At 34.4% G+C, this 25,384-nt stretch overlaps 1 protein-coding gene across 3 annotated transcripts; it reads left to right on the forward strand.

Moving 5' to 3' along the window:
* The first annotated feature begins 1,251 nt into the window (after positions 1–1,251).
* Positions 1,252–19,582, forward strand: LOC128224647 (uncharacterized). Of its 3 annotated transcripts, none has more exons than XM_052934571.1 (3): positions 1,252–1,442; positions 15,398–15,525; positions 15,793–19,582. In XM_052934571.1, the coding sequence occupies exons 2-3, from the start codon at positions 15,415–15,417 to the stop codon at positions 17,737–17,739; spliced, it is 2,058 nt and encodes a 685-aa protein (XP_052790531.1). In that variant the 5' UTR covers positions 1,252–1,442; positions 15,398–15,414; the 3' UTR covers positions 17,740–19,582. The 3 variants fall into 3 exon arrangements, with proteins under 3 accessions (XP_052790531.1, XP_052790529.1, XP_052790530.1); XM_052934569.1 differs by lacking the exon at positions 1,252–1,442 and adding an exon at positions 4,500–5,131; XM_052934570.1 differs by lacking the exon at positions 1,252–1,442 and adding an exon at positions 12,251–12,464.
* Positions 19,583–25,384: the final 5,802 nt, after the last annotated feature.

Raw genomic sequence — 25,384 nt, forward strand, 5'->3', positions numbered from 1 at the left:
CACCGATGACGTTAACAGCGTTGTTATCGTTAACAATATTCTAAAAGATCGGCTAATTTCAATGCTCCAGTTGGCACGTTGTTGTATGGGATAAAACCGAAGATCCACTTAATTTAATGTTATTGCTCTTAAAAGTAACATGACAAGTCTTCTTCATATATTTTCCGGTCGTCCATTACATGAGAAGTAACAAGTGCACTCTATTTATAACTTGAGCTAGACATCAGATAAAATGCTACATGTGTAGTAACCTTGACTTAAGATATTTAACGCAGTTTGCTCAAACAATTAAATGCGCTTTTCTGAAAACTGAAACCGAAACTTCTATATAAACAGCTCTAGGAATTCATAAACCACTAGTTGTCAAGTGTTTGGTAATAACATGTTTCTGAAAGCTTTCCTTTCTTTAAAAATCACGATTAAACCGAGAAATACATGATACAATAAAATAACAAAAACCTACAGAAACTAAATACATTTCTTCCTAGGAATTGGCAACTAGCTTCAGGTGGATACATTTCATCAAACTTGACTTTAATAGCAAATGAGTTTCGTCTTTCAAACTGTCAAGATAACAATACATGTAATAAGAAGTACACTTTTGGTCACATGAACACCTTTTAATATTAGCAATACGAAATAGTATAAAATGTGAACCCTAGCTTGTTTTAACTATCCTACCAAAACATATTTGAATTTTAGCTGCCGGTTATCTCATTTTATTTTATTTTCATTTAAAAGCCTTGTTTTTCACCGAAAATGATAAACATACTGGAGTTTGCCTAGGTACGCCTCTGTTATTGATGTCAACAGGTGCATCAGCTTTTACAAAAAAACAATACCTTAATGTGGTTCTATGAAACTTTATATCAGTTAACAATTCAATATATAAGCTTTGTGCTTTTCGGTTAAAAAACAATTGTTAAGCTTATGTGATAAAACGGATCAATAAAACATATTTAACCGATATAGGACAGTTTCCAATCCCTGTTTAAAAGGTCAGTGATGATGTTAACAATACCACTATTAGGAAAAGCCTTGGTTACCTTGGGAAAATGGAAGAAAACCTTAAAGTTATATTTATCCACTAAAATCAACTTTTGTGGACTGGTTTATTTTTAAAAACAAATCATGGCGATGTTCTAAATCGAAACAGTTTCCATGTTTATCTAGTTCATGGTCATTACCTCCTAATTCAAATATTCTTCCGGGTTTCCATTCATATTGAGTTTTAGTTTCATGTTATAAACAAATAATATGCGCAGTAACCTAATTTCAATTTTAAGGACACTTACGAATTTTCTGAAAATATAAACATATAGAGAGAAACCACCATATACAGCAGACGAATTATATTCGCAGTTCAGTCGGATGTTGGTATACTCGCGGGGCTTTTATTCTGGACCGGAATGAAGAATTAATTGTTTATTCATCTGGAAAAGGTAACTATATATGTTGTCGTGCTTCTGTCTACAGCCTATATATCTAATACATGTAGTTAGTTTACATGAAGTATGATATTGGTTGTTTTTTTAAATCAAAAAGTCAAAACATCTACCTTTAAGAACTGAAATAATGGTCATTCCATACATCTTCATTTCGATATGAATTTAATACAGTGCAACTTGCAGTTTGTTTGTTTTTTTCTGTAAATATTACGGCATGTTACATAAACAGCTGTGCAAGTAGCGAAATGATTTTGGCTAACAGGTTTGTTACAAACGTCCTCAAAACATATATATAAACAGTTTTAGGAATGAATTGGAGACACTTTTTGTCAATGCATTTATTTACATGTACATGTTTCTTAAAGTTTAACTTTCTTCAAATTTCATGATCAACCAATGAAAAAATTGATACGATACAGTAAAATATCAAAATTCGAAGCAATCTACAGAAACTAGGTACATTTCTTAAAATCAATTTCATCAACAACAACAAATTGGCAACGAGCTTCAGGTGGATACATTTCATCAAACTTGACTTTAATAGCAAAAGAGTTTCTTCTTCCAAACAGTCAAGATAACAATGATAAAAAGTACACTTTTTGTCACCTGAACCATTTTACTAGCAATACAAAATAGTATATAGCTGCCGGTTACCCCATTCAACGAAAAAAACATACTTGAATATGCCTAGATACGGCCCTGTTAGTGATGTCAACAGGTGCATAAGCAATGCTTTTACTAAAAACTATCTTAATGTGGTATTATAACTTCATATCAGTTCAATATATAAGTTGTGTGCATTTCGGCTTAAAAACTAATTCAAAAACTTATTATACTCATGTCATGAGTCAGATCAAAGACAAACGCTATGTGAGGAGTAACCTTAATAAATCCGTGTACGTAATAAACAATATAAATGTTTAATGGTTTTAAATAAAGGAGTGACTAATCAATGGTGACATGTAGTAATTGCATTATGCACATTCCGCCAAATCTTAATCATTTATATTTTACTTCATATTATCTAACTAAATCACTTAGTGCATTTTCTGTACATGTCACAGGGCAAACTAATAACGCATAAGTTATTGCATTTCATTGCAGATGGTAGGGTGACTTTCAGCACTTTTGAAAACAGGGACCCGGACCCCCCTTTGCTACATTTCATGTTATATACCAAAATAACCGGGAAGGTCTGAAGTTTATCAGACTGCCGGCATAAATTGGTATTAATGGCGGCGAGCCGAGAAAATCCAAGATGGCCGACAAAGATGGCCGCCAAAATCTGAAAATCAGCTATGCTCTTTTTTGACTTGTTAATAGAACTTTTTATCTTATTTTTACATATTTTTTATCTCATTTGCAAGAATATAGATGGTGTATGTCCTTTCAGGATGTTACTTGGTAAAAATATAAAAGATTTACAATTCATAGTAAATAGTGAAAATTTTGCCAGTATTTTGCATATGAGGGTACCATTTTAATTTGTATCTTTTTATTTATTGCACCCATTACCTATTTTTAGATTAAAAGATAACTATAAACATTTATACATAATTTACAAATTTGTTTCCATCTATCACCAAGTCATAAATTGTCAAAAGCTGTTTTTGGGTGGGTGGGGTAAATTGAAGTGGTTTAAAATTCGGACCAGGTCAGGATTTAGTTCACAATATACTAGAGAGGACAGACTGTTAAGTTGCAAAACTGCCATCTATAATTATGTTTGATCAAAGCATATAAATTTAAGGATTTTATAAATTAAAAACCATTAATACAGGTAGGATCATTATCAGGGGATAAAATTTGCATCAGCACCGTGGAAGTTTTTTCGGCGGGAAAATTTAAGAACATGTAAACAAAGGCATTTTTTCAACATTTGACACTAAAGTAAGTATAATTTTAATGAATATTAAACATTTATTCCTTCTTAAACATAATAAGTGTGTTTTGTCATGTATAAAATGTTAAAATATTTAAGAGATGGATGGATTGTTTATTTATGTGATCAGAAACTTGAAAAGTTGAATTGAGTGTGTCCTAGACTATTTGTTTTGATAATTTGCAATAATGTTATGAGTGAAAATGGTTCAAAAACATGTGTTTACATGTATGTTCACGATAAGACAGCTGAATAAGTATAAATATTACAATATATGCTTAAAATGCAAATAAATCTATTCTATATATGAAAAACTGTGCAACTGTAAATTGTATCCCTTCAAATATATCCACTGTATTTTCAGTATGAAAGTTTGATAATGGACGTTTCTGAGGCGCTCCCATGTACTATAAAAAAGAGAAAATTAATATTCAGTCCAGAAACATGTTGTTTTTGTAAGAAAGGTTTCCAGAGCAATAGAATTACACTTAATCCAAAGAAGTTTGATTCATTGCTTACAACTTGTAAAGGCAGAAATGATGAAATATCTGCAAATTTTGTAGAGTATGAGTCTATGATAAGGAACAATGAAATAGCAGTTCACTACCATAAGGCATGCAGATCAAAGTTTATGCACCCATTTTATAACGGCTATAATAGCAATGGCATGATTGATCAGCAACAAAATGACAACACACCAAACAAATTTACCAGATCACAAAAAAATGAATTTGATTGGAAAGAGAACTGTTTTATCTGTAGTAAAAGATGTAGCATAAAACATAGAAATGAGTGGTAGAAAGTGGAAGGCTCACAAATGAAAATTCTATACTCATACTTTTAAAAGTGACTGAAGCCAAAAATGACCATGTGTTACATGCTAGGCTACTTGGGTGTAGTGGTGATCTTGTTGCTGTTGAAGCGAGATATCATCGCAAAAAAGCCTGTATCAGTAATTACTTAAGAGAAAGTGGCAACAACACTGATAAAACTCCACAAAAGAGTAAACTAGAAGGCCCTATAACAGTTTTAAAATCTGAATATTATGAAATGATAGAAAACAAGGAGACTGTTGATTTTTCAAAAATCAAAAATCGAGTTATTGAAATTTGTACAAACACAAATGTTCACATTGGAGCCAGTAAATTAAAATCAAAGCACATTAAACATGTCTTGAGACAAGTCTGGCCTGAACTGAGGTTCATTCCAAGGGAAGGGATGACTGACATTGTCTGTTCAAGGGAATTAAGTGTTGATGAAGCACTGTGTAAAGCTGTATCATTAGAAAAATCACTGAACGAAATGCAAGAGCAGTCAGATCTAGATACTAGCCTTATAGAAAGTTTTGAAAACTCAGATGCTAAAGATGTTTCAATCTTACATGAAGCAGCAACCATTTTGAGAAAACGAATTAAACATACTAAAGGGCTTCAAAATGAGTATTATTCTTCTGATGAACTTAGTCTTGAAAATCAAAGAGATTTCTTAGACCCACTACTTGTTCGCTTTGTCACCTGGTTATCAGCAAAGTCAAAACTTGACGATGGTGTAGACTTGAATGAGACAGTCGTGGAACAGACTATTATTTCAATTTCAAGCGATATTACAACACTTGTCCAGCCATCTGTTATTACACCCAAACATCTCGGATTAACAGTGTACCTACACCATACATTTGGCAGTAAAAAAATAATCGAGGATCTTAATGTCCATGGCTACACATTGCCATACACAGAAGTTCGTCACTTCTTGACATCAGCAGCTCTACATACTATTTCCAGTCAGCAAAAGACTCCTTCAGGTATATAAAATTAAAATACTCCACTGGACTCAAATACATGTAAACTAGTTATAATCTAGCTAAAATAAACATAACAATAAACTTAAATATAGTCCGTAAGGATTGAACTGGCACTCATTATCTTTGGACCAATGAACGGCTTTGTTGTCTTCTCTATTTTGAATGGTATGTGTATTTAACGATGTTTAAAATAAACTTTAAGCAATGGTTTGTTGTTCTAGTGGATAGAGCGTTTGCCTATTGCGGATACAACCTAAGTCACAACAGTTCTATTTTCTCACGCTCAAATCGATTTTTGCATTAAATTATTAAACGATACATCTTTGCAATATTTTGAAAGCTTAAACGTTTTGAAATCTTTGTTTGGTTGTTTTATTTTGAGAAGTTCATGCTATTTGAAGCTTCTCTCGAGATTTGAGCTGATGTCCAGGACTATACATATTCATACATCGTATAGCAACAGCAAAAATATATATGCACATCGCTTTTATACGATATTTTTTTAGCATGGATATCGAAATAAATGGTGCTCGACATGGTTTCATCACCATTTTGACACGATAAACAAATTAAAAAAACACCAAAAAAAATATGACCACTGAAGGCCCGAACTTGCAACCGCGTGGTCTGTAGTCAGTCACTATAACCACTCCGCCATGCTGAGTTAGATAAACGTGATATATTACGTTATAATTTGACAGCGGTTAATGCTATTTTAGTTTTAATGAATATTGAAGAGTGCCAGTTCAATCCTTACGGACTATAACAGAAATGACAATGACAACAAAAACAACAACAATAATAATAATAATAATAATAATAATAATAATAATAATAATAATAATAATAATAATAATTTATAATGATAATAATAATAATAAAATAATAAAAATAATAATAGAAATAATAAACATTCGATAAAATGTGAGATTGAGCATGTTAATTTTGCAGGTGGTGTAGTTCCCTGTAGTATGCTTATGGAAGATGGTCATTCTCGTCCTAGGAATGATCTGATAATAGCAACCGCTGACAACTGGGATCACAATGAAAACACCCTAAGTGGCAAGCACTCAACACATGCTATGACAAGTATACTTGCACACACCACTCCTAGCATCCCACAACATATTTGTCCAATTGTGTTTGATATGGGTTTATTGACAAAGGCCCTTGAAATTGTCTGGGCCTACCCGAGTGAATTTGAGGGCGTTATACCTATGGAAGGTGGCATGCATTTCATGATGAGTATTTTTGGTGGGATAGGGCACATTTATGGTGATGCGGGGTTTAAACAGTTGATGGTAGAGTCTGATGTTTTTGCAAAGTTGACGGCGGATCATATATTGTCTGGCAAAGACTTTGACCGAGCTTTGCGGGCTATTCTCATGATTGATGAGGAGTTGAACAACAGATTTCTCTTTCAGCTAAGAGCATGGGCTGAACAAAACAAGAAAGAGTTTCCTCACAATCTTTTTCAGAGGATTGCCTCTATGAAACAAAGTTCCGACTCTGATACCAATGAATTTGATAGCATTTCAGGATTGATCGATTCTGAGATGATTCCTCTTATTGAGTTATTCAGATCTGAGGGAAGATCAATGTCACCATTGTTCAAATTTTGGGATGACTATCTCACTAAGGTATCTTTGCCTATCAAAGTGTATCTATCTTCCTCGAGACATGGTATTTGGAGTGCTCACCAGGATGCCAAACGGATGCTTTTGCCTTTTTTGTTTGCCTCAAATAGATTTATCTATGCCAGGTTCATGACATACATGGTATTGAAGATGAATCGAATTCCTGAACACCTGACAGAGAATTTCGATCAAGGTCAGTTTGTTGCTAAACTCACAAAAGGCACGTTCAATGCCGTCTGGATAGATTATGTGCTTGAAGTCACAGAAAATAAGGCACTCAAATCCTCCGGTGGTATTATAGGGTTAATACACAATGACAGTGCATTAACACGGTGGTTTTTATCGAGACCGTTAACCGCAAAGTATGCCATAGCATTTGCAAACCGCAGACAGACCACATCAACAAAACATCACACAGACACTCCATTCCATACAAATGCATACAATAGTGCAGTTAGTCAGATGTTGTCCCTTTTTGAGAATGGAATCATTTATAGATCCGTTTTCTCTTTCGTCTCCCCCTGAAAAGCTAGTAAACATTGCTACAGGAGTAGCAGCCCTGCTTGAGGTGGAGGAGAGCCTTTTAAATTGTCATGATACAGGCAAACGATTGCTGCAAACCTTTGTTAGTGAGAGGTTCATAGTTGAAGAAGACCAGTCAACAAAAAAGTCATTCTTTGATCCAATGGCACGGGTTAAAATACAAACCATGGCTCTGTCTATGTCTGTTGTTCGAACAGCCACAAAATCTGTTCAGATGAATGGTGAGGAGATGTATCTTCGGCTTTTAGCCATTAATACATTCAAAAAGGTGCCTTTGCAACGGGTTTTATCATTTGAAAATGCCCCAATCCCTCTTAGTTTGTTCACTGATGAAGGTTCCATAACAATGACAAAGAAATCCGACTTCCAAGACAAAATTGAAGATCTTGTTAAAGATGAGGTTATTTACAGTATCCCAGCTGCTTCTGATTGTATAGTCTTTGATGGGATGGCTATTGTCCAAATGCTTCAACCTTCCTCAAATAGACAAATCACTTACTCGGAAATGGCTTCAGAGTTTTGGAGATGTGTATTAGCCAGCAGTTATGGTATCAAACACATCCATGTGGTTTTCGATAGGTATATGACTAACAGTTTGAAGGCCCAAACGCGCCAAAAACGGGGTGAAACTCTTTCCCATGCGCCAGTTACAATTCAACCAAATATGCCGATCAGGGACTGGAAAAGAATACTGACCAGCACTAAGAGTAAAAGTGAGTTGACTAAACTTTATACAGAACACCTTGCATTGCATGCCCATGATATTCTTGTCAATGGTGAGACATTGTTTGTTGCTGGTGGTATGGGTACAAAGGCTTTAAAAGTCACTGGTCTGTCAGTAGCATTTGTTGGTGGCCTAACATCCGACCAGGAGGAAGCAGATGTTCGACTGATATTTCATGTTGCACATGCATCTGATTTAGGTGCTAATACAATTGTTGTTGCTAGTCCGGACACCGACGTGTTTGTTCTCCTTGTACATCATTTTGATCAGTTGAAAGTTGAAAAGATATTTTTCAAAACGGGTCGTAAAGTGGCGTATTCTGATCGAACAAGGTATATTCCAGTTCATTCCGCAGTTGAATCTCTTCATCTAGAAGTTACACAAATATTGTTACCGGTATTTTGTATCACGGGTTGTGATACATGTTCTTCATTATTTGGTATTGGTAAAAAGAGAGCTTTCCAAGTCATGACCAAATCGGCAGAGCAAGTCAGTGATCTTGCAGACCTTGGGGCTCAGTCCACACTTTTACCTCAGACAAAAACAGCAGCTGTTGTTTTTGTTGGTTTGTTGTATGGTCAAAACAATTGTAAATCACAATGTTTTAAGAACAAATCTTGTTCTTGCAAAAACAAAAGTAAAACCAAGGAAGCTTCCTCCAACCAGTTTCATGCCCCACTTGCTTCGATGTATGTACCAGTTGTTGATCTGGAGAGGTGCATTATCCCCAACACCATTGGCTGATCCAGTGGACTATGGTTATATTGTTGATCCACATTCAGGATTTTTTATTCCTCAGATGATGACACAGGCTGCAGCTGCCCCTGAATTGCTAAGTGATTTGGTTTGTAGTTGTTGTAATTCATGCAAAGATGATTGTGTTTGTTGTTCGAATGAGCAACCTTGTACCGAAGCATGCGATTGTAAGGGGTGCTTGACAAGCACAAGTTCATGTCAGAACTTGTTTACTGAACTTGCTGATGTTGAGTTAGAAGATTGCTAAATTAGCTTTATGATTTTATTAGTTCCCAGAAGTGTTATTAAGATGCACTTGTATATACTCATATGCAAAATGATAAAAATTATTTGTATGTGCCTACTGTTATTTTGTCAAAGATATCAAATATTAGCATCCATCTTGGAAGTCATTATGTTATCCATCATTGATTTAATGAAGTTAATTCATTTTGAAAAATGATATAATTGTTTAAATGTCACTATTTTGTTATTTGTTCATTAATAAACTTTCATCTATTTATACACTTTTTAATACTATTATAAATATAATCATGAAAAATTGTCCATGTTGCCGGGAATCCAACCTAAAGGTCAGCCATCTTGGATAATTTTAGCTCGCCACTGTTTATGCAAATTTATGCTTTTACCCTGATAATCATGCTTTGATACAACATAATTGCAGGTATCAGTTGCATGCAACCTAGCAGTTTTTTCCTCACAATGAAACTTTAAGAAAATTCTCAATTTTTGGTCCGGTTTACAGAACGGCTTCAATTTACCCCACCCACCTGAAACAGCTGGTTGGATAAAAATTGGTTAAAACTCATATAAAACATATTTATTTATGTATAAGTAATTAAAGTTATCTTATAATACAAGAAAAAGTTACTGGATGCAATTATTCAAAAGATATATGTTAGAATTCCACACTCCCTTGCAAAATTTGGGCATTTTTTATATATATATTTTTGTATAAAAGTTATATTTCCCCTTTTTCCCCCTATTTCATCACTAAAAAGCATAAAATATGAACATTCTTACAGTTTAGGTGAAAAATAATGTTGAAACGAGATGAAAAGGTCGATTAACAAGGCAATAAAGAGCAAATTTGATTTTCAGATTTTGGCGGCCATCTTTGTCGGCCATCTTGGATTTTCTCGGCTCGCCGCCATTTATGCCAATTTATGCCGGCAGTCTGATAAACTTCAGGCCTTTCCGGTCATTTTGGTATATAACATGAAATGTAGCAAAGGGGGGTCCGGGTTACCCCTTTTAATAGTGGCCTTTTGAGCTAAAAGTCACCCTACCAAGATATCTCCCTAATTATTTTATTGAAACGCATCATAGGTTCATTATTCCAATTTCAACATAATATTCTTATGTAAATACATTAAGATAACTTTGTTCAATAATGTTGATCTTTGGAGTTTAAAGAAAAAATGTGATAGCTTTATTACGTTTCATGTAATGATAATAACGAACAAAAATGCTTATTAAAGTATTAAGTTCCGAATTCAAATAAAATAAACAGATAAACATAGCTATGAAGCCTTTAAGGTTGTATCTTCTCACTCCTTGTTTAGACTTTTCTTATGGTTGGATCGCTTTGACAGAAAACGAAGGAGTACTCATTTGGGTAACATTCTTCGTTTTAAACGTTGAATTAACAGTAATACTCATCTATTTTGAAACAATTAAAACGATTGTCTAACAAATCGCAAATTTTGATATACCGTTTACCATTTGTATCATTGGAGGTGCAACTTCTGTAACATATAACGCTGGTGCAAGTCACTTCGATTCAAACTGACTGTAAACGTTTACGCGCTGGTTTTTCATTTGGATATAGGATCGGCTCGATAGGTTGCAATAAACTGAACGACCGACTACCACTGTTACTGCTACAGATGTTGCTGTTGCGTTGTTATATTTAAAAAATATGCTGTAAAAACCATAATAACAAGTATCCGTTTAACATCCTCCGGTCGTCTTTGCACTGAGTAGTAACAAGTGCACTCCATTTATGACATGAGCTCGATACCAGACAAAACGCTATAGGAGAAGTAACCTTGACTTAAGATATTTACCCCAGTTTCCGCGGTTTCAATCAATTAATTGCGCTTTTCTAAAAATTGAAACCGAAACTTCTATATCAACAGTTCTATGAATTAGTTGGAGCCACTCTATGTCAGTTCACTTTTGTTTTGCATTTACATGTTTTTGAAAGCTTTAATTTCTTCATGATTAACGAAAAAAATAGTACTATAAAATCCCAAAATTCTAAGAAATCTACAGAAACTAGGTAAATTTCTTGCAGCAATTTTTCAATTAGCTTCAGGTGGATGCATTTCATCAAACTAGGCTTTAAAGGGACTCGCTCATGTTGTTGGACCAAAAATTAGTTTTCCGGGTTATGCATCTGAAAACACGTTTTTTTATCATTTCTGTACTGTAAGGTATCGAAATTACATCAAAAATACAATTATAGAATAAAAAAAGTATTTTGGTTTTAGTGGGATGCAAACCCACGCCGGTAAAGACAAGAAAAAAAAAGAAAACTGACGCTAGGCCACCAGAACTAAAAATGAAACATTTTTGATATTTTGACCAAATTATAATACAATGATAACACCACGTGATAATGTCAACCAACCAATCACGCAACAATGAAATCGCTGAAACCCGTAAGTAACGGTATTGAAAATTGTTGTCTTCAAAGCAAATCTCAACATTCGATGAAGGATTCCAGCTTTTGGTATTTTAGTTTTAACGCTCCTTATGATTTTCTATACTTTTTTTCGTAATTTAAAAAAGTGCATTTTACAAACCATGAGCGAGTCCCTTTTGGACATCTAAACACCTTTAAAAGCAATATAAAATAGTTTAAAATGTGAGCCCAAAGCCTGTTTAAGGTATCCGACCAAAAATATTTAAATTTGAGCTGCCGTTTACCCTATTTTATTTATTTTTCATTTCCAACCATTGTTTTTCACCGAAAATGATATAACATACTGAAGTATTCCTATGTACGCATCTGTTAGTGCTGTCAACAGGTGCATCAGAAATGCTTTTACTAAAAACCAATACCTTAATGCGGTATTATGAAACCTCATATCAGTTAAACAATTCAATATGTAAGTTTTGTGCTTTTCGGTTGAAAAAAATGTTAGGCTTATGTGATAAAACAGATCTATACCATATGTAACCGATATAGGGCAGTTTCCAATCCATGTTTAAAAGGTCAGTGATGATGTTAACAATACTCCATATGAGGACAAGCTTTGGTTACCTTGGAAACGTGATAGCTGATATTTATCCTCTCAAATCATTTTTGTGAACTGGCACGTTTTCTCAACGAAGTTCATAGCGGTGATGTTCTCAATCGAAATAGTTTCCATTCATATATCGTATCGTGTTCATTGTCATTTCCTCCTTGTTCAAATATTAATATCCTGTTTTCAATGCATTATAGTGCGTTTTAGTTTGATGTCATTAGCAAATAATATGCGCAGTAACCGTATGTCAATTTTAAGAACAATTACGAATTTTCTGAAAATATGAATAGAGAGAAACCGCCATAAATACAGTAGAGATTAATAGTCGCAGTGGAGTGGGAGCGGCGAGTTTATTCTCAGGACATGCTTTTATTCTGGATGAATACGTAGTATTGGTGTTTCACTGGAATGAAAAAGTAATTGTTTATTTTATTTATCTGAAAAAGGTAAATATTACTAGTGTCGCTACAGAGCTTGTTTCTGTAGCTTTTTACATAAATATTGCTTTTGTCTACCACCTCCATATATATATATATGTGTGTATATATAGTGTCACTTAATAAACAGAATACGTTTATTTCTTAATATCTATTCATACATATACTTGAAGTGGCAAAACCCCTAGAGATCACTTGTTATATATAGACTTAGATAGGGTTAAATATACACTAGCGGTCAATGATGTTCCTGATTTTTCGGATAATGATTTCCCATAAATGTGCATCTGTAATAGTTATAATATGTTATTTTTGTGTCATGTCTATTCACTGAAATCCACCCATAGCGAGTTTTCTATCTTCATTGATGTTTTTAAATATGAATAATTCTCCAAACTAAATCACATATGTTCGTACATATTGATTCTAATCTGCGTGTGATAAGTCTAATTTAAATATCAAGTTTATATCACGAATAAAATGATACTCATAATAACTATACTACACCATGTCTTCCGGGGCACTTGCCATGATTAGTTTATTCATGCCATGAGCTAGATCGAAAAGAAGCTATACGAGTACTTACCTTGAATTATGTATGGACCTTTAAGTTTTTCTAATAAATAGAAAACGAATCATCTATATAAATAGTATCATTTTGTAATTGCATTCTAGGGTCACATGCATTTGCAAAGCAAATTTTCTTAACAAAGTTAAAAGCGGCTAATAATCAATCGAAACATGTTATATTATGATAACATGGCCATTGTTTCCTTAATGAGGTAATACGGGTTCCCAAAAGTGTAAACGTTATATTTCGTTATAAACAAATTATAAGCGCAGTAAACTTAGATGTCATTTTGAGGACAAATACGAATTTCTAAAGATCTAGAGAGAAAGCGGCATATATAGAGCAGTCGAATCTGCAGTTAAGTTGGAGCGGAGATATTAGCTGTCTTTATAGTCTTTTTTTCTAAATGTGCAATGTAAGGTATTTCACTGGAATGCATAATGCATTGTTTATTCATCTGTAAATGGTAAATATATTGTGCCCTTTTCTTCATTTACGATATATGCATTGTGCTAGCGTTTAAGAATAACTTAATGTGTATGTATATAAACCCCCAGAATAGTTTTTATTTTATTATTTCAAAGAAATATGTTAAATATATATATATATATATATATATATATATATATATATATATATATATATATATATATATATATATATATATATATATATATATATTAATCAATTACTCAATAAGGACTAAAAATCAAGCAAAAACATGTTCTTTCAAAGAACATCAGACTCCTTTAAATCGAAATTAGCGAATCTTTGACTATGGGTCTGTTGTTTTTTTTTGCTTTTAAAGTAAACATGGATATTTGTAATCAATTTCCGATCGCGGCGAAATTTAACATTGGCAGATTTTTCGTCTTTTAAATCTAGCTAAGATAGTGTAAGTTACCAACACTAAACACCATATGTAGGAAGAAAGTTTAACTTGTGTACCAGGCATTATAACAGTTACGTTTCTAAATAAAAAAAACATTAATTGAACCACTATGTTAACGATGGAGTCATCCAATCTGACGTATGAGCATAAACATTGCTTTGAAAATGTAAAAACAAACATGATAGATTAAGAACATCCAGCATGTTCAGCAAGTTGTTGTTTGTTTTTTCTAATCACCATTGACCATTGAGCTTTGAAACCTATATTGATGGGAAGTAGGCAATGGTCTGCGTTGGTATAGCCATGCTTTGATTCACTCTCATGTGTTGAAAATACTGAGAAGTCACATCCGAATGGGTTATTTAGGCATCCTTGCCATAAGCAGTAACGGATGCTTTCATGTCATGAGTCAGATCAAAGGCAAACGCTATGTGAGGAGTAACATTGACTTATAATGATTATTTTACGTAATAAACAAGATCACGGTTGAATTGTTTTAAATTAAACAATTATACTTCCCAGTACTAGGAACTGGTAGGAGTGACTAATCAATAGTGACATGTAGTAATTGCATTCTGCGGACATATGTGTTTGCAATTACTGAGTTCATAGCGGCCTTTTTCTATACTAAATCGGAAAGAAATCAACAAAGCATGTTTTATTACGATTGCATGTCAGTCCTTCATTAATTAGACAATCAGGGATTCCATCTATGTGAACGTTAAATTACTTGTTTGTTCTTTTCGCATCAATGTATTTTTATAATAAATAAAAAAATCAAAGGATATTTTCTAAGTTTCGAACTGTACGATGTGTAACTATGTCCAATAAATACTGTTCTCTTGCGGAAATAGCGTAACCAATAACAAATGAGGTCAACAAGACTTTTTGTAACGAATCAAAAAAAAAAAACGTTCTGTAAGCAATCCCGCTTGGCTCGAATTTCTCGAGGCTCAAAGTATTTTGGCCGGTCCCTCGAGTTTTGACTGTATATCAATGAGGGTAGAAAACTAGCTATGCATGGTTTACAGTGAATGGACTTGACACAAAAATAACATATTACAATTATCTGAGAATTCAGGATCATCATAAACTGCTGGTGAACATTAAGTGGGAATCCTGTTTAATGCAGTGGTTTCGATTTAGTTTTCTATTCAAAAATACTTCTTTGTTCTTGAAGCAATGGCGTATTTTGTTTCATGATGAACTTTTCAGCGTAATATATCTGCAACTGACACTATTTATAAACAACCAGCATATTATATTAAATATAAATAATTTTTGCAGATAATTTGTAGGTTTTTTTTTTCATTTAAGCACTGCCTTTACACAGATTGTATTTTAATGTTTGTGGGTTTTGCTGCAGGCGTTGATGCGGGTTGTTTATAAATAGTGTCAGTTGCAGATATATTCCGCTGAAAAGTTCATTCACATTCCTACCTCTTCTAGGCTTCAGATTAAAGACAATGGCTAGAAACACGCTCACGGGTGTTATTGTCGATGTCTCTGGATCCATGAGATACAACGCTGTGGGCAGTGTAGAAGATGATGGGGAATATATACGATCCGCATTCCAGGTACTATTATTTTACCATTATCACTACTTTATTTCGCGGAGCCGTTCGCCATTATATATCTATAAATACAGCGCATATAACAAGATATGGCCATCAATAAACCTGATCGATTTTTTAAAGATTTGTCTAAATTTTCGTCCGGACAAATCGACTGATTCTGAAATAAAATAATGTTTGGAAATTGTTCTGTAATCTTTCTTTTTTTAAACTTTGATTTTCTGCTCTCTGTGAATGTAGCTTAAATGCTGTTTTACTACATTACTTTAGGTCATGGATGATGTCATAAAACATGACATTTCGAGCGACAATCATATGTTCGCACTTGGCGTTGGTGGGACAAGTCAGAATGGTGTTTTTGATATGTTACGCTCAGTCCAACGCACAAACGAAATACAGGAAGACCATTCACCAGCAACGAGTTACCAGATCGAGCAGATTTATTTTATTCTGGAGCGAAGTGGAGCAAGGTATCTGAGGCGTTGGGCGGATCCTAAAAGGGCTGAGCCTTTTCTTACACATAAGAAGGCTGACCACATTTTTTGTCAGTTGAAAGACAATCGTAATTTGGCAAAAAGATTTGTTGATGAATGTTTACCTTCCACATGTAGAGATTGGGACAATGAAGCCATTGGAAATGTACCTTTAGTTGGGGGGCTTTTCAACAGCATCATGAAAGGTAGCCAAACAGTTACTACATTAGCAACCACAAAAGTTGGAATAACGGCTACAGACAACGATATTCAAGAAGCTGTTCGAAAGGGATTAAATCTGGTATCCTCGGATATGTTTATAGATGTTGATATCAATTCCATCTTCGAAGTTCAGGCAGCTGCGTCCATTATACGAGCAACAACAGGGGGAAAAGAACTTACTCCGGAGAGAAGAAAACAATTGCTCGATAATGTCAAACCATTCATTTATGGAGGTACTCCGATGTTCAGCGCCTTAAATTCAGCGTTAGCCTTATTTAGGTACAAGGTCGCTTCAAAAAAGATTTTGGTTGTTTTGTCAGATGGTGAACCAACTGACAGTGGAAATCTCTACACCGTTTCTAAAGACCTTCATAAACTCAAAGTGGATGTTGTATGCTGTTTTATTCACAGGGAATCGGGCATCAGCCCAAAGCGATTATTTTGTAAAACTGAAGTCAGCTGGGAAGATGGAGCAAAATTCCTATTCGAGATTAGTTCACATGTCCCAAGTAACATCATGCCTCGTGCAATTCTTTTAAAAAATGGATGGGACCTTGAAATAGAGAATAACGAGACCAAGCTGTTTATACATGTAAACCATCCAGACCACATCGAAAATTTCTGCAGAGTAGCTAAAAGTACTATCTGCTGCCAGGAGTACTTGTCAGATGTTCTTGTTACCGTTGCAGTCGACATCTATATCAGCCAGAGTAACTTCACTGCAAAGAAACAGGATGGCGGTACTTGCTACGCAAACGCGTCTGCTGCTGCTATTCATATGGCAATGAAAAGAATCCATGCCAGAGAAGGTGGGTACCCGGATTTCACCACGTTACGACAAGAAATTATAGATAAGCATAGGCCTGGGGATAAAGGTGCAGATACCTTCGAGGTGATGAGGCTTATATGCAAAAAATATCGGCTCAGATGTGGGGAAAAAAGTCCACAGGGTGCACTCGAAGCAGTTGTTGCCAAAAGAATTGTTGTAGCTAGGTTCTACTTGACAGAAAGAGAATGGGACACATTTGACGATTTCTTCAGCCACCATCCAACCGGCATTCTGACAAGAAAACATATTTGTGTAGGCACGCGGTCACCGTCCAAAGATACTAGCGGTCATGCTGTTGTCTTGACCAGCTATAACAGCAGTTGCCTAAGCCTGATGAACTCATGGGGAGATACATGGGCAGATAAGGGCTTCTTCAGAGTCGAAAGTGCCGACGTGCTAGGTCTTGAATTCATGGACGTGTATTGGACTGAGGCAGATCTGACCGCAAACGAAAAGGCTAGTTATCGTGCTCACGGTCCTGAAGTTGCTACGAAACTCATGTCCATGCTGAAGGGTCTTCAGGTTCAAAAATACACCTGTCCACGCTGTGATCAGAGTTCTCTGGTGTGTGAATACACGGGTACCCTTTCCAATGCAAAGTGCCCTAGATGTCATCGTGAGTTCCGCTGCAGTGAAGCCGGGAACATTCTTGCTATGAACATGTACCTGACATCGCTAAGCAGAACAGATTGAAATTAAGACGGATGATTCTTTTGAAACAAGCACAATGATGCATCCACTATTTTAGTTTGTTCAGATCTTAAACTGTGTTTTACTACTATCGAGATGTCGAGATGTTTGTGTGAACTACCCAAACGAAAATTACACTGCTTGTTTTATAAACTGAGGAACCCAAGAATGCGTAGAATAGATAAAACAAAGTGTGTGTGTGTGTGTGTGTGTGTGTGTGTGTGTGTGTGTGTGTGTGTGTGAAAATCATTTCTTACAAAAATGTTGTACTACATTATCATACGTTTGATCGCTTATTGTCTATGCATGCCCGTGTATTCCGCGTTATATATATATATTATATATCCTGGTGTGATATGTGTATGTCCGTTTGAAGAACACGATTTATTTCAAATACGACACCAATTGTTGATTTATAGTAGTTATCATTATTGATTTGACTTGTATTTACTTGTACTTTGATTTGTGTTTTAGAATAATTTTTCTAAATAAAATAAGCCTCTTCAAGATAGCTCAATGCTACGCATTCCATATGTGTATTTTTAAGTACATAAGCATTATTCTAAGTGTTTCATAGCTAAGTACTTGAGATAAGGACGGTACAATCGCTGTTGCATGTTTATGCATTGCAATGTTTTTTGTTTTATTTTTCTTGAAAGAAATTAATATGATTATTTAGCAATTTCACGATGTATGCATTTTCAAAAATATGGTTACTTTGCCTAATTAATGTTGTTGTTTTGTACTTAAATAATCACTGTAATATCATTAAAGTTTAATTTTAATTTGTGTTATGAAAGATGGCGTTTGCTTTTTCTTTAACTAGTATATATGTTATATTTTGTATTCATTCGTACGCACAAGAGGATTGCATTAAAAGATATCTTCTTTTTCTGCAGTTACTTATGAATAGCATAAATATTGTAAATGTTTCTATGGTACAATTCAATAGATAAATACTGCTGTATATTGAACGACTCGTACATAACACGTCCGGTCGTGTCAACATATTATTTATAACATTCCTTTCCTTTCGATTTCTTTTTTGTGTTAAAAAGCTCAGTCATACGCAAATTAAATTCTGAAAACAAATTGTGCCAAAAAAATCTCATTGATATGTAAATCATCAGAAAACCACAAATTTATAAAACACATTTTTCTGAACAACACATTTCGTGATCTTCCTTTTTCATACACAAATAATTGGATTAATTGTAGCCATTTTCACGTATAACTTTGCATGTCTTTACGACGAATCATACTGTTGTTGTTGTTGTTGTTATTGTTGTTGTTGTTGTTCTTTTCAAATTATGTTTCAAAGTAATCTAGTAAACATTGAAGTGCCCAGTATGTAATAAAGTATGTAGCTTTGGCAATATTATAAACAGTTTGATGGTAAAAAGGTGAATATATGGAGGGGTACTACAGAATTTCAAGAGCAATACTTCTAATCCTAATTTTATAACAAAAAAATATCACATCTTAAATCAGTTTTAAACGTTGTAGATGTACATTTGCATAATTAACATATACATTTGTAGTGTATTTCTGTGTAATTTCGTTTTCATGCTTTCTTCTGTATCGAAATGCTTAATATAATATAAACACTGGATGCGTCTGTCTTATTAATGATACAATTAGATGATCGTTTTTTTTCGAAATCTGGAAATTGTGTTCTTTGTATAAAATAGTATTCTAAAGTTTAGATTTAAAAGCTAAAAATAACTGATGCAGTTTTCTAGGAAAATGTTTATTGAAATTTGTAAGTAACTGTTAATTGAATTTTCAAGAAAGTATCGATCAGAATACATTTTGCCTGAGTTTAGTCAATAAATGGCCACTCCTGCGCACAATTTTATTCTTGTATACCTTCCCATTGATACGAAAGTACGATGGGGTCATCCACATTATTGTACATCAGATACCTTAAGATGTTTCGAGCAAATTTGACATATAACAGAACATAGGGACGGGGGCCGTTTCAATAAAGACGTTTTGTGGTAATTTCAATTAATATCTTAAATCTGCATAAACTTCGCAATGGGCAATACATAAAAAAATCCTCATTTTCGTGTTTATTTTCAATGCTGGCTTAAGTTCCATAAATAAAGATATGCAGTTCAAAATGAGTCTATGCAACTAAGTTAATTTCAATATACTGTGAAATCATTAATGTTCGTGGGCATGAAATTACGACTAAAAACGATCTTTATGGAAACTCCCACCCTCGGGTGTTTATTAGGCATCCCACTGGTCGGATATTCTCACCTATTTCCAGTGGAATAATGATTTTTAATCATACAGAATTAACATAATTTCGACATGATTTCTAATTCAAAGATTTAAGCGACACATTTGCCCCAAAACAGATCCAAATACTTGTTTCAACAATGCCAAATAGTGCATTGAGTTAAATTATCAAAGCTTGAGTTATGGGCCTTCATGTACCTGTACATGTACCTTGTGTCACTGGCAGCATGTGTACCAAGTTTCAGGCAACTATTTTGATCTGTTTTTTAGGTATGGCCAAGGTTAGAAGTGTTTGCACAACGACGAATTCGAAAAACATACGTGTCTTAACAAAAAAAGGCTAGTGGGTACATCAGGCTTGGTCATGCTGCCATTTACAAATACGATTTATTGTTATAAGTGTTTTTTATTTTGTTTATTCACATGCTTACTGTCATTCAAGTAGGTGAAAAGTTAAATTAATACAACTACAATTAATAAAAGTTAATACAAATAAAAGAAATCTTGAATGTTTCTTAATCAATGGCCAATAGTTATGTTTTTGGCACAGAAACGCGGTTGCCGACACCAAGGCTATGACAATACTACGGGTATTTTTTCCAAAGCACAAACAACTTTAACATTCATAACCCGTGCATTAATTTAATACAGTGATCTCAGGTTGACATAGTCTTCCATGAAGGCGTCGGCACCATCCGACCCAAGATGTGAGTGAGTGAGATTCTCATTTTCTACACTTGCAGCGAAATAACTGGACTTTTTTATTTCCTAATGTCGAATAGGTGTACAATCCGAAAGAAGGATTGTAAAGTACAAATCAATATTTAACCCTTGGTGGTCACACTTAACCCGTGGTTTTAAGACAAAATAAAAAAGTCTGCTGTCTTAATCCCATTATTCGAGCAGTGACACGTGTTCTAGACATCAATATTTATGCAAAAAGCTACAGAAACAATCTCAGTAGCAAAAAGTTTAAACATAAACCCATAAAACCGCCATGATAATGAAACTGCTTTGCGCTATCATTGAGGATATAATATAAACAAGAACGCCACAGATTGAGCGCCTATTAAAGATTTATTGGCCATGATATATATAAGCGCATTGTATGGCAACACGTTTTCCATGTTTCATTATTTTGAATACATTGCATATGATTTTGAGTTATTGCCAATTTGTTTTGCATACAAGACATTTCAAAAAGAGGGTTTAACTCGACAATTATTAGTCATATAAAATATATACTCTTATTAGTTTGGGTTTTTTTAGTTATGGTCTAGGTTTTAGTTTTTGTACGACGCCAACGGTTCACCAATGCTATACAATACCGCGACTTCTGTTTTCGAAAAACCGAGAAGATAAAAACATAAATCAATAACCCCATATTTCCGATCATACTGCATTGACGACTTGCAATAAAATATGTGAACCTTTGAAGGATTGTGACCGCTAACATGTGTACTAGTTTTTTTACGGAATATCGTTAAACAATTGTTTAATTATAGCCAAGATTAAAGACGAAGGACGCCAGGATGATAAAATTGGTGTAACTTTCTTCTTTGTAAAACAGTCGAGGTAATATATGGTCAATGTACATATGAATTTTAACAACATAAAATTCGAGTCTTGCATAAGCATACAACTAGTTCTTATCTAAACTAGACTAAGAAATAACTTATATATTCAGTGGCGGTTCTACCGGGGGGACACAGAGGGCCCGTGCCCCCGTCCTCAAGCGGACCGGCAAGTTATGTTTTTTGGGGTACATTTTTATTGATTTAACTGTACATATAAGTTGTTTTGTCACAATTTAAATTTTATACAAGCATTGTAGCAAATAAGCAGTTGAACCTGTCGAGTATGATATAGTATACGACACGAAAAAGACTCTTGAAAATGACATCGGGACCCGAATATTCGATAATGAAAAATCGGCGCCGCATTTTACACAGACATCTGATCAATATTTATGCAAAAAGCTACAGAAACATGCTCAGTAGCAAAAAGTTTAAACATAAACCCGGTTTAGTGGCAATGGACAAACGCCAAAGACATAGAACACAAATTCACAAACAAGAAACATAGAACAGCACAAAACTCTACAACTCTATATATAAAATAATTGGTATGTTTATCAAGAATTGTTAGGTACCGCCTTGGAACGGTCAGTAAAATGTAAATTTACTGGGGTTTAAACCAGTTTATGTGCACAAACCTCACTCTTATCCCAACAATTCTTAATAAAGATAAAACGCAAAAGGTAAATCTTATCAAAGTATTCATTAACTTGAGGAAACTTATCAATAAAACAAATAATAATAAAAAACGAAAAAGTACTTCTATGATAAGAGATCCCAACTCTATCTGCAGACGGAGGGAAACAATTCAGAGCACCTAATGCAAATACTTTTCAAAGATACGATGCAGTCATTAAATTAGACAAATATGGCTGTAGTTATACTCGTAATGCACAAGTTAATTGTTACCACGGCCTTCCCAGGTCCGGAGAATAGCGGGGACTTTGACTTTCGGTACAGCCAAGCCCGTGAATCATCCTCACCCTGCGGGGACGAACTGCTGGTAAAATTGGCAAATGTCCCCGCACCCCAGGGACCCTAGATAAGGCCCATTCCCCGCTATTTTTGGCGCAAAGGCAAACCCATCGCAATAGGCCGGCACTGTAGGGCCACCTGGAAGGTGAAAACACGGCACATTTCCCCGGCCAACTCCGGTATACCTCGGACATGTTAACTGTTTCTTTCATGCTTGTTTTCGGAGTCTTTCTTTGCATTTTAATTAAATTTTATATCCTCTTTTGTAAATGGATGTTTGCTATGTTACCACCCTTGGGGTGCCCCTCACGCAAAGTTTTGATCGTTTATGATGTAGCTTTCATTCGAGGAGAAGCAGTTATCCAAGAGTTTCTTAAAGGTTATTTTGTACTAACGTTTCAGTGCAAATATATTATACAACATTCATCAATATATTTTTTATGAATTATTCAGGTTCCAAATAATAACAGTTAATGCATGGCTGTTCTTTTCAGTTTGAAGAGGCCATAAATACAGGGACGAATTACATTAGTTGCCATTAACTCAATGAATATTTGATAGGTCGAACGTTAAAGCGAAACAAATGCAGAGTACCATTGGAACTAAACCACCTTTTTCAAGTGTAAATGTTTGTTGCATGATACATGGGTATTCAATCACCCCTTCAATGTCAGAGATCAGTCTGAATCGTTTAAGGACGGGATGTTTGCAAGATGGGGAGTGAAGACCACGCTTACTGTTTCATTTGTTGACATACTTTGAGGTAGGGGAGATATCGGTAAATAATTGTGTGTAAATTCCGGGAACTTTGTATTACACATTCATTCACTTTAAGAAGGGATTAGCTAGATGATATTAAATCGAATTTATGTAAGAGCTCTTGATTTGCCTGTTATGTTTTGTACGTAAAAATTGTCGATAGCAAATGTTCTAAAATTCAGCTTCAAGAAAAGGTTAAAAACAGGACATTCGCGTTTCTAATAAACGGATAATTATGTTTGTTTCCTAAAATATCTTTATTTAAAAAAGGGTAACCTTTTAATATCAAAATCATCATTGTTGGCAAAGTTTCCTGATTCAAAAGTGAGGTATTAAGTTTTGATCAAGGGGAAGCTACTTAAATTTATTTTAAAAGTAGTTCGTTCAGTATTTTTATTCACTTCTTATTTCGCAGTGAAAACATTTTTGTGTGTAAAGGGTTCATCAGAAGTGATCCGCCTGTGTTTTCTGCTGATAGTAGACAACGTGTAAATTAGAAATTGAGCATGCCAATTGTTTAGACTCGTGTTTCCCTACTTTGTCAGTCAATCGAGGGCGCTATATTTTAATAATGTTTCTTATTTATGAAGAATCGTTATTTATTGCTGAAGACACTCTTTATGATTAAGGAAATTGCAAGAATTGCGCATGAGCATTTAGCTGCGCCTGCTGTTTGCATATGCAAGGTGCAATTGCATTGACAACGCTGATTTAAACGACATCACAATATCTTGCAGTGATTGGCAGGTCTTTATGACAGGCGCATGGCTTAATTCTCAAGTCGGTTAGAATTTATTAAGTTGTTTTTTTCGTCACTTATTCATGAAGAATATTCTTTATAAACTCCTTTACTAAACGTGAGCTCGGTCTAATCAAATAGGCTATCACATGTGGCTTTAAAGTCAGTTCCTTTTTAAGGTCAGAATTTAATGGTTATACGTGGACAAATTAATAATGGATAACTCAATGAAGTATTTACATAACTAATGTATATTGAAGAATTGGTCACATTGTGGTTGATACGCCACATGCACTTCCATCAAAAATGGATAGTGCTCCAATGAAATGCAAAAGTTTGCGACACAATAACTACTTTATGTACAACAAAATGCACTAAATCATTAATGCGGTGCATGAATGCTGTCATTTCAATTGGAATTATCGTGTGAATACTTTGCATGGTAAGTAATAGAAACGATGCACTTTTATATGGCTTGAATGTTCGGGTGCACTCCTGTGCAATATAATAACATTCAAAAACTTATAATATTTTATGGTTGATTTCTGCAATTCTTTTTTCGCGATTTCATGGCAAAAGTAAGACAATGGTTTTACTCTATCCATATTTTCGTGTACTACTCTCAGGTAAGGTAATTGTCTTTTCGTTATGGAAAGGGACGCTGCTCTAAATAATTTATGAGAAAGATCAAAATATATAGTTGTTTTCCCATTACCAATAAGACAGCCCAATTCACGTTCTCTTTGACAAGTTTTGAACTTCACTTTTCATTAAAATATTACTCGCTATTAAAAAACTGAACATATTTGAAATTGACACTTTTACTGGACGAGAATTGAAACATTTCTGACGCAAAACCGACATACATTTGTATTGGATATGACTGCGTTAATTTGCAATTTAGATGGGGGTGGTAGCCTTTAAAATCGTCCATGTAAAGTTTCTTATGTCAAAATCGGAGTATAGCATAAACCAAATACATCAAAATGCACCATTTCAAGCTTAATATTGCCGAAATTGTAATGACATAAGACTCAACCCCTCTGATCGATAAATATAGTTCAGCGCAAGGGAAGGGCCATCACTTCAAAAGTTGCGCGCCTAAACTGTACCACCTCTTACGCCAAAATATCGGTTGGACGATTTTGTGGTTTATAACTTCTGCTTGTTGTTTAAATGTATTAAAGATAGACATCATCATCAGCAATCAAATGAAACATGAACAATAAGTTTGCTTTGAATTACAGCTAATTTTCAAAACAAAACAAAAATAGCACTGATTGCCTGCAAATAAGCCACTTTTACATCTGCAAAACTATCCATGAGGAATTATGGAACAAATATCAAC

This window comes from Mya arenaria, chromosome 17 (assembly GCF_026914265.1).
Source record: "Mya arenaria isolate MELC-2E11 chromosome 17, ASM2691426v1".
Lineage (NCBI taxonomy): Eukaryota > Metazoa > Mollusca > Bivalvia > Myida > Myidae > Mya > Mya arenaria.

Bases quoted from the DNA above. Each gene is read 5' to 3' on its own strand.
- LOC128224647 (XM_052934569.1), top strand. From the start codon at position 4,549: ATGACTGACATTGTCTGTTCAAGGGAATTAAGTGTTGATGAAGCACTG. The intron at 5,132-15,397 runs GTATATAAAATT...TACCTCTTCTAG, and splicing joins TCAGCAAAAGACTCCTTCAG to GCTTCAGATTAAAGACAATG. The intron at 15,526-15,792 runs GTACTATTATTT...ACATTACTTTAG, and splicing joins ATATACGATCCGCATTCCAG to GTCATGGATGATGTCATAAA.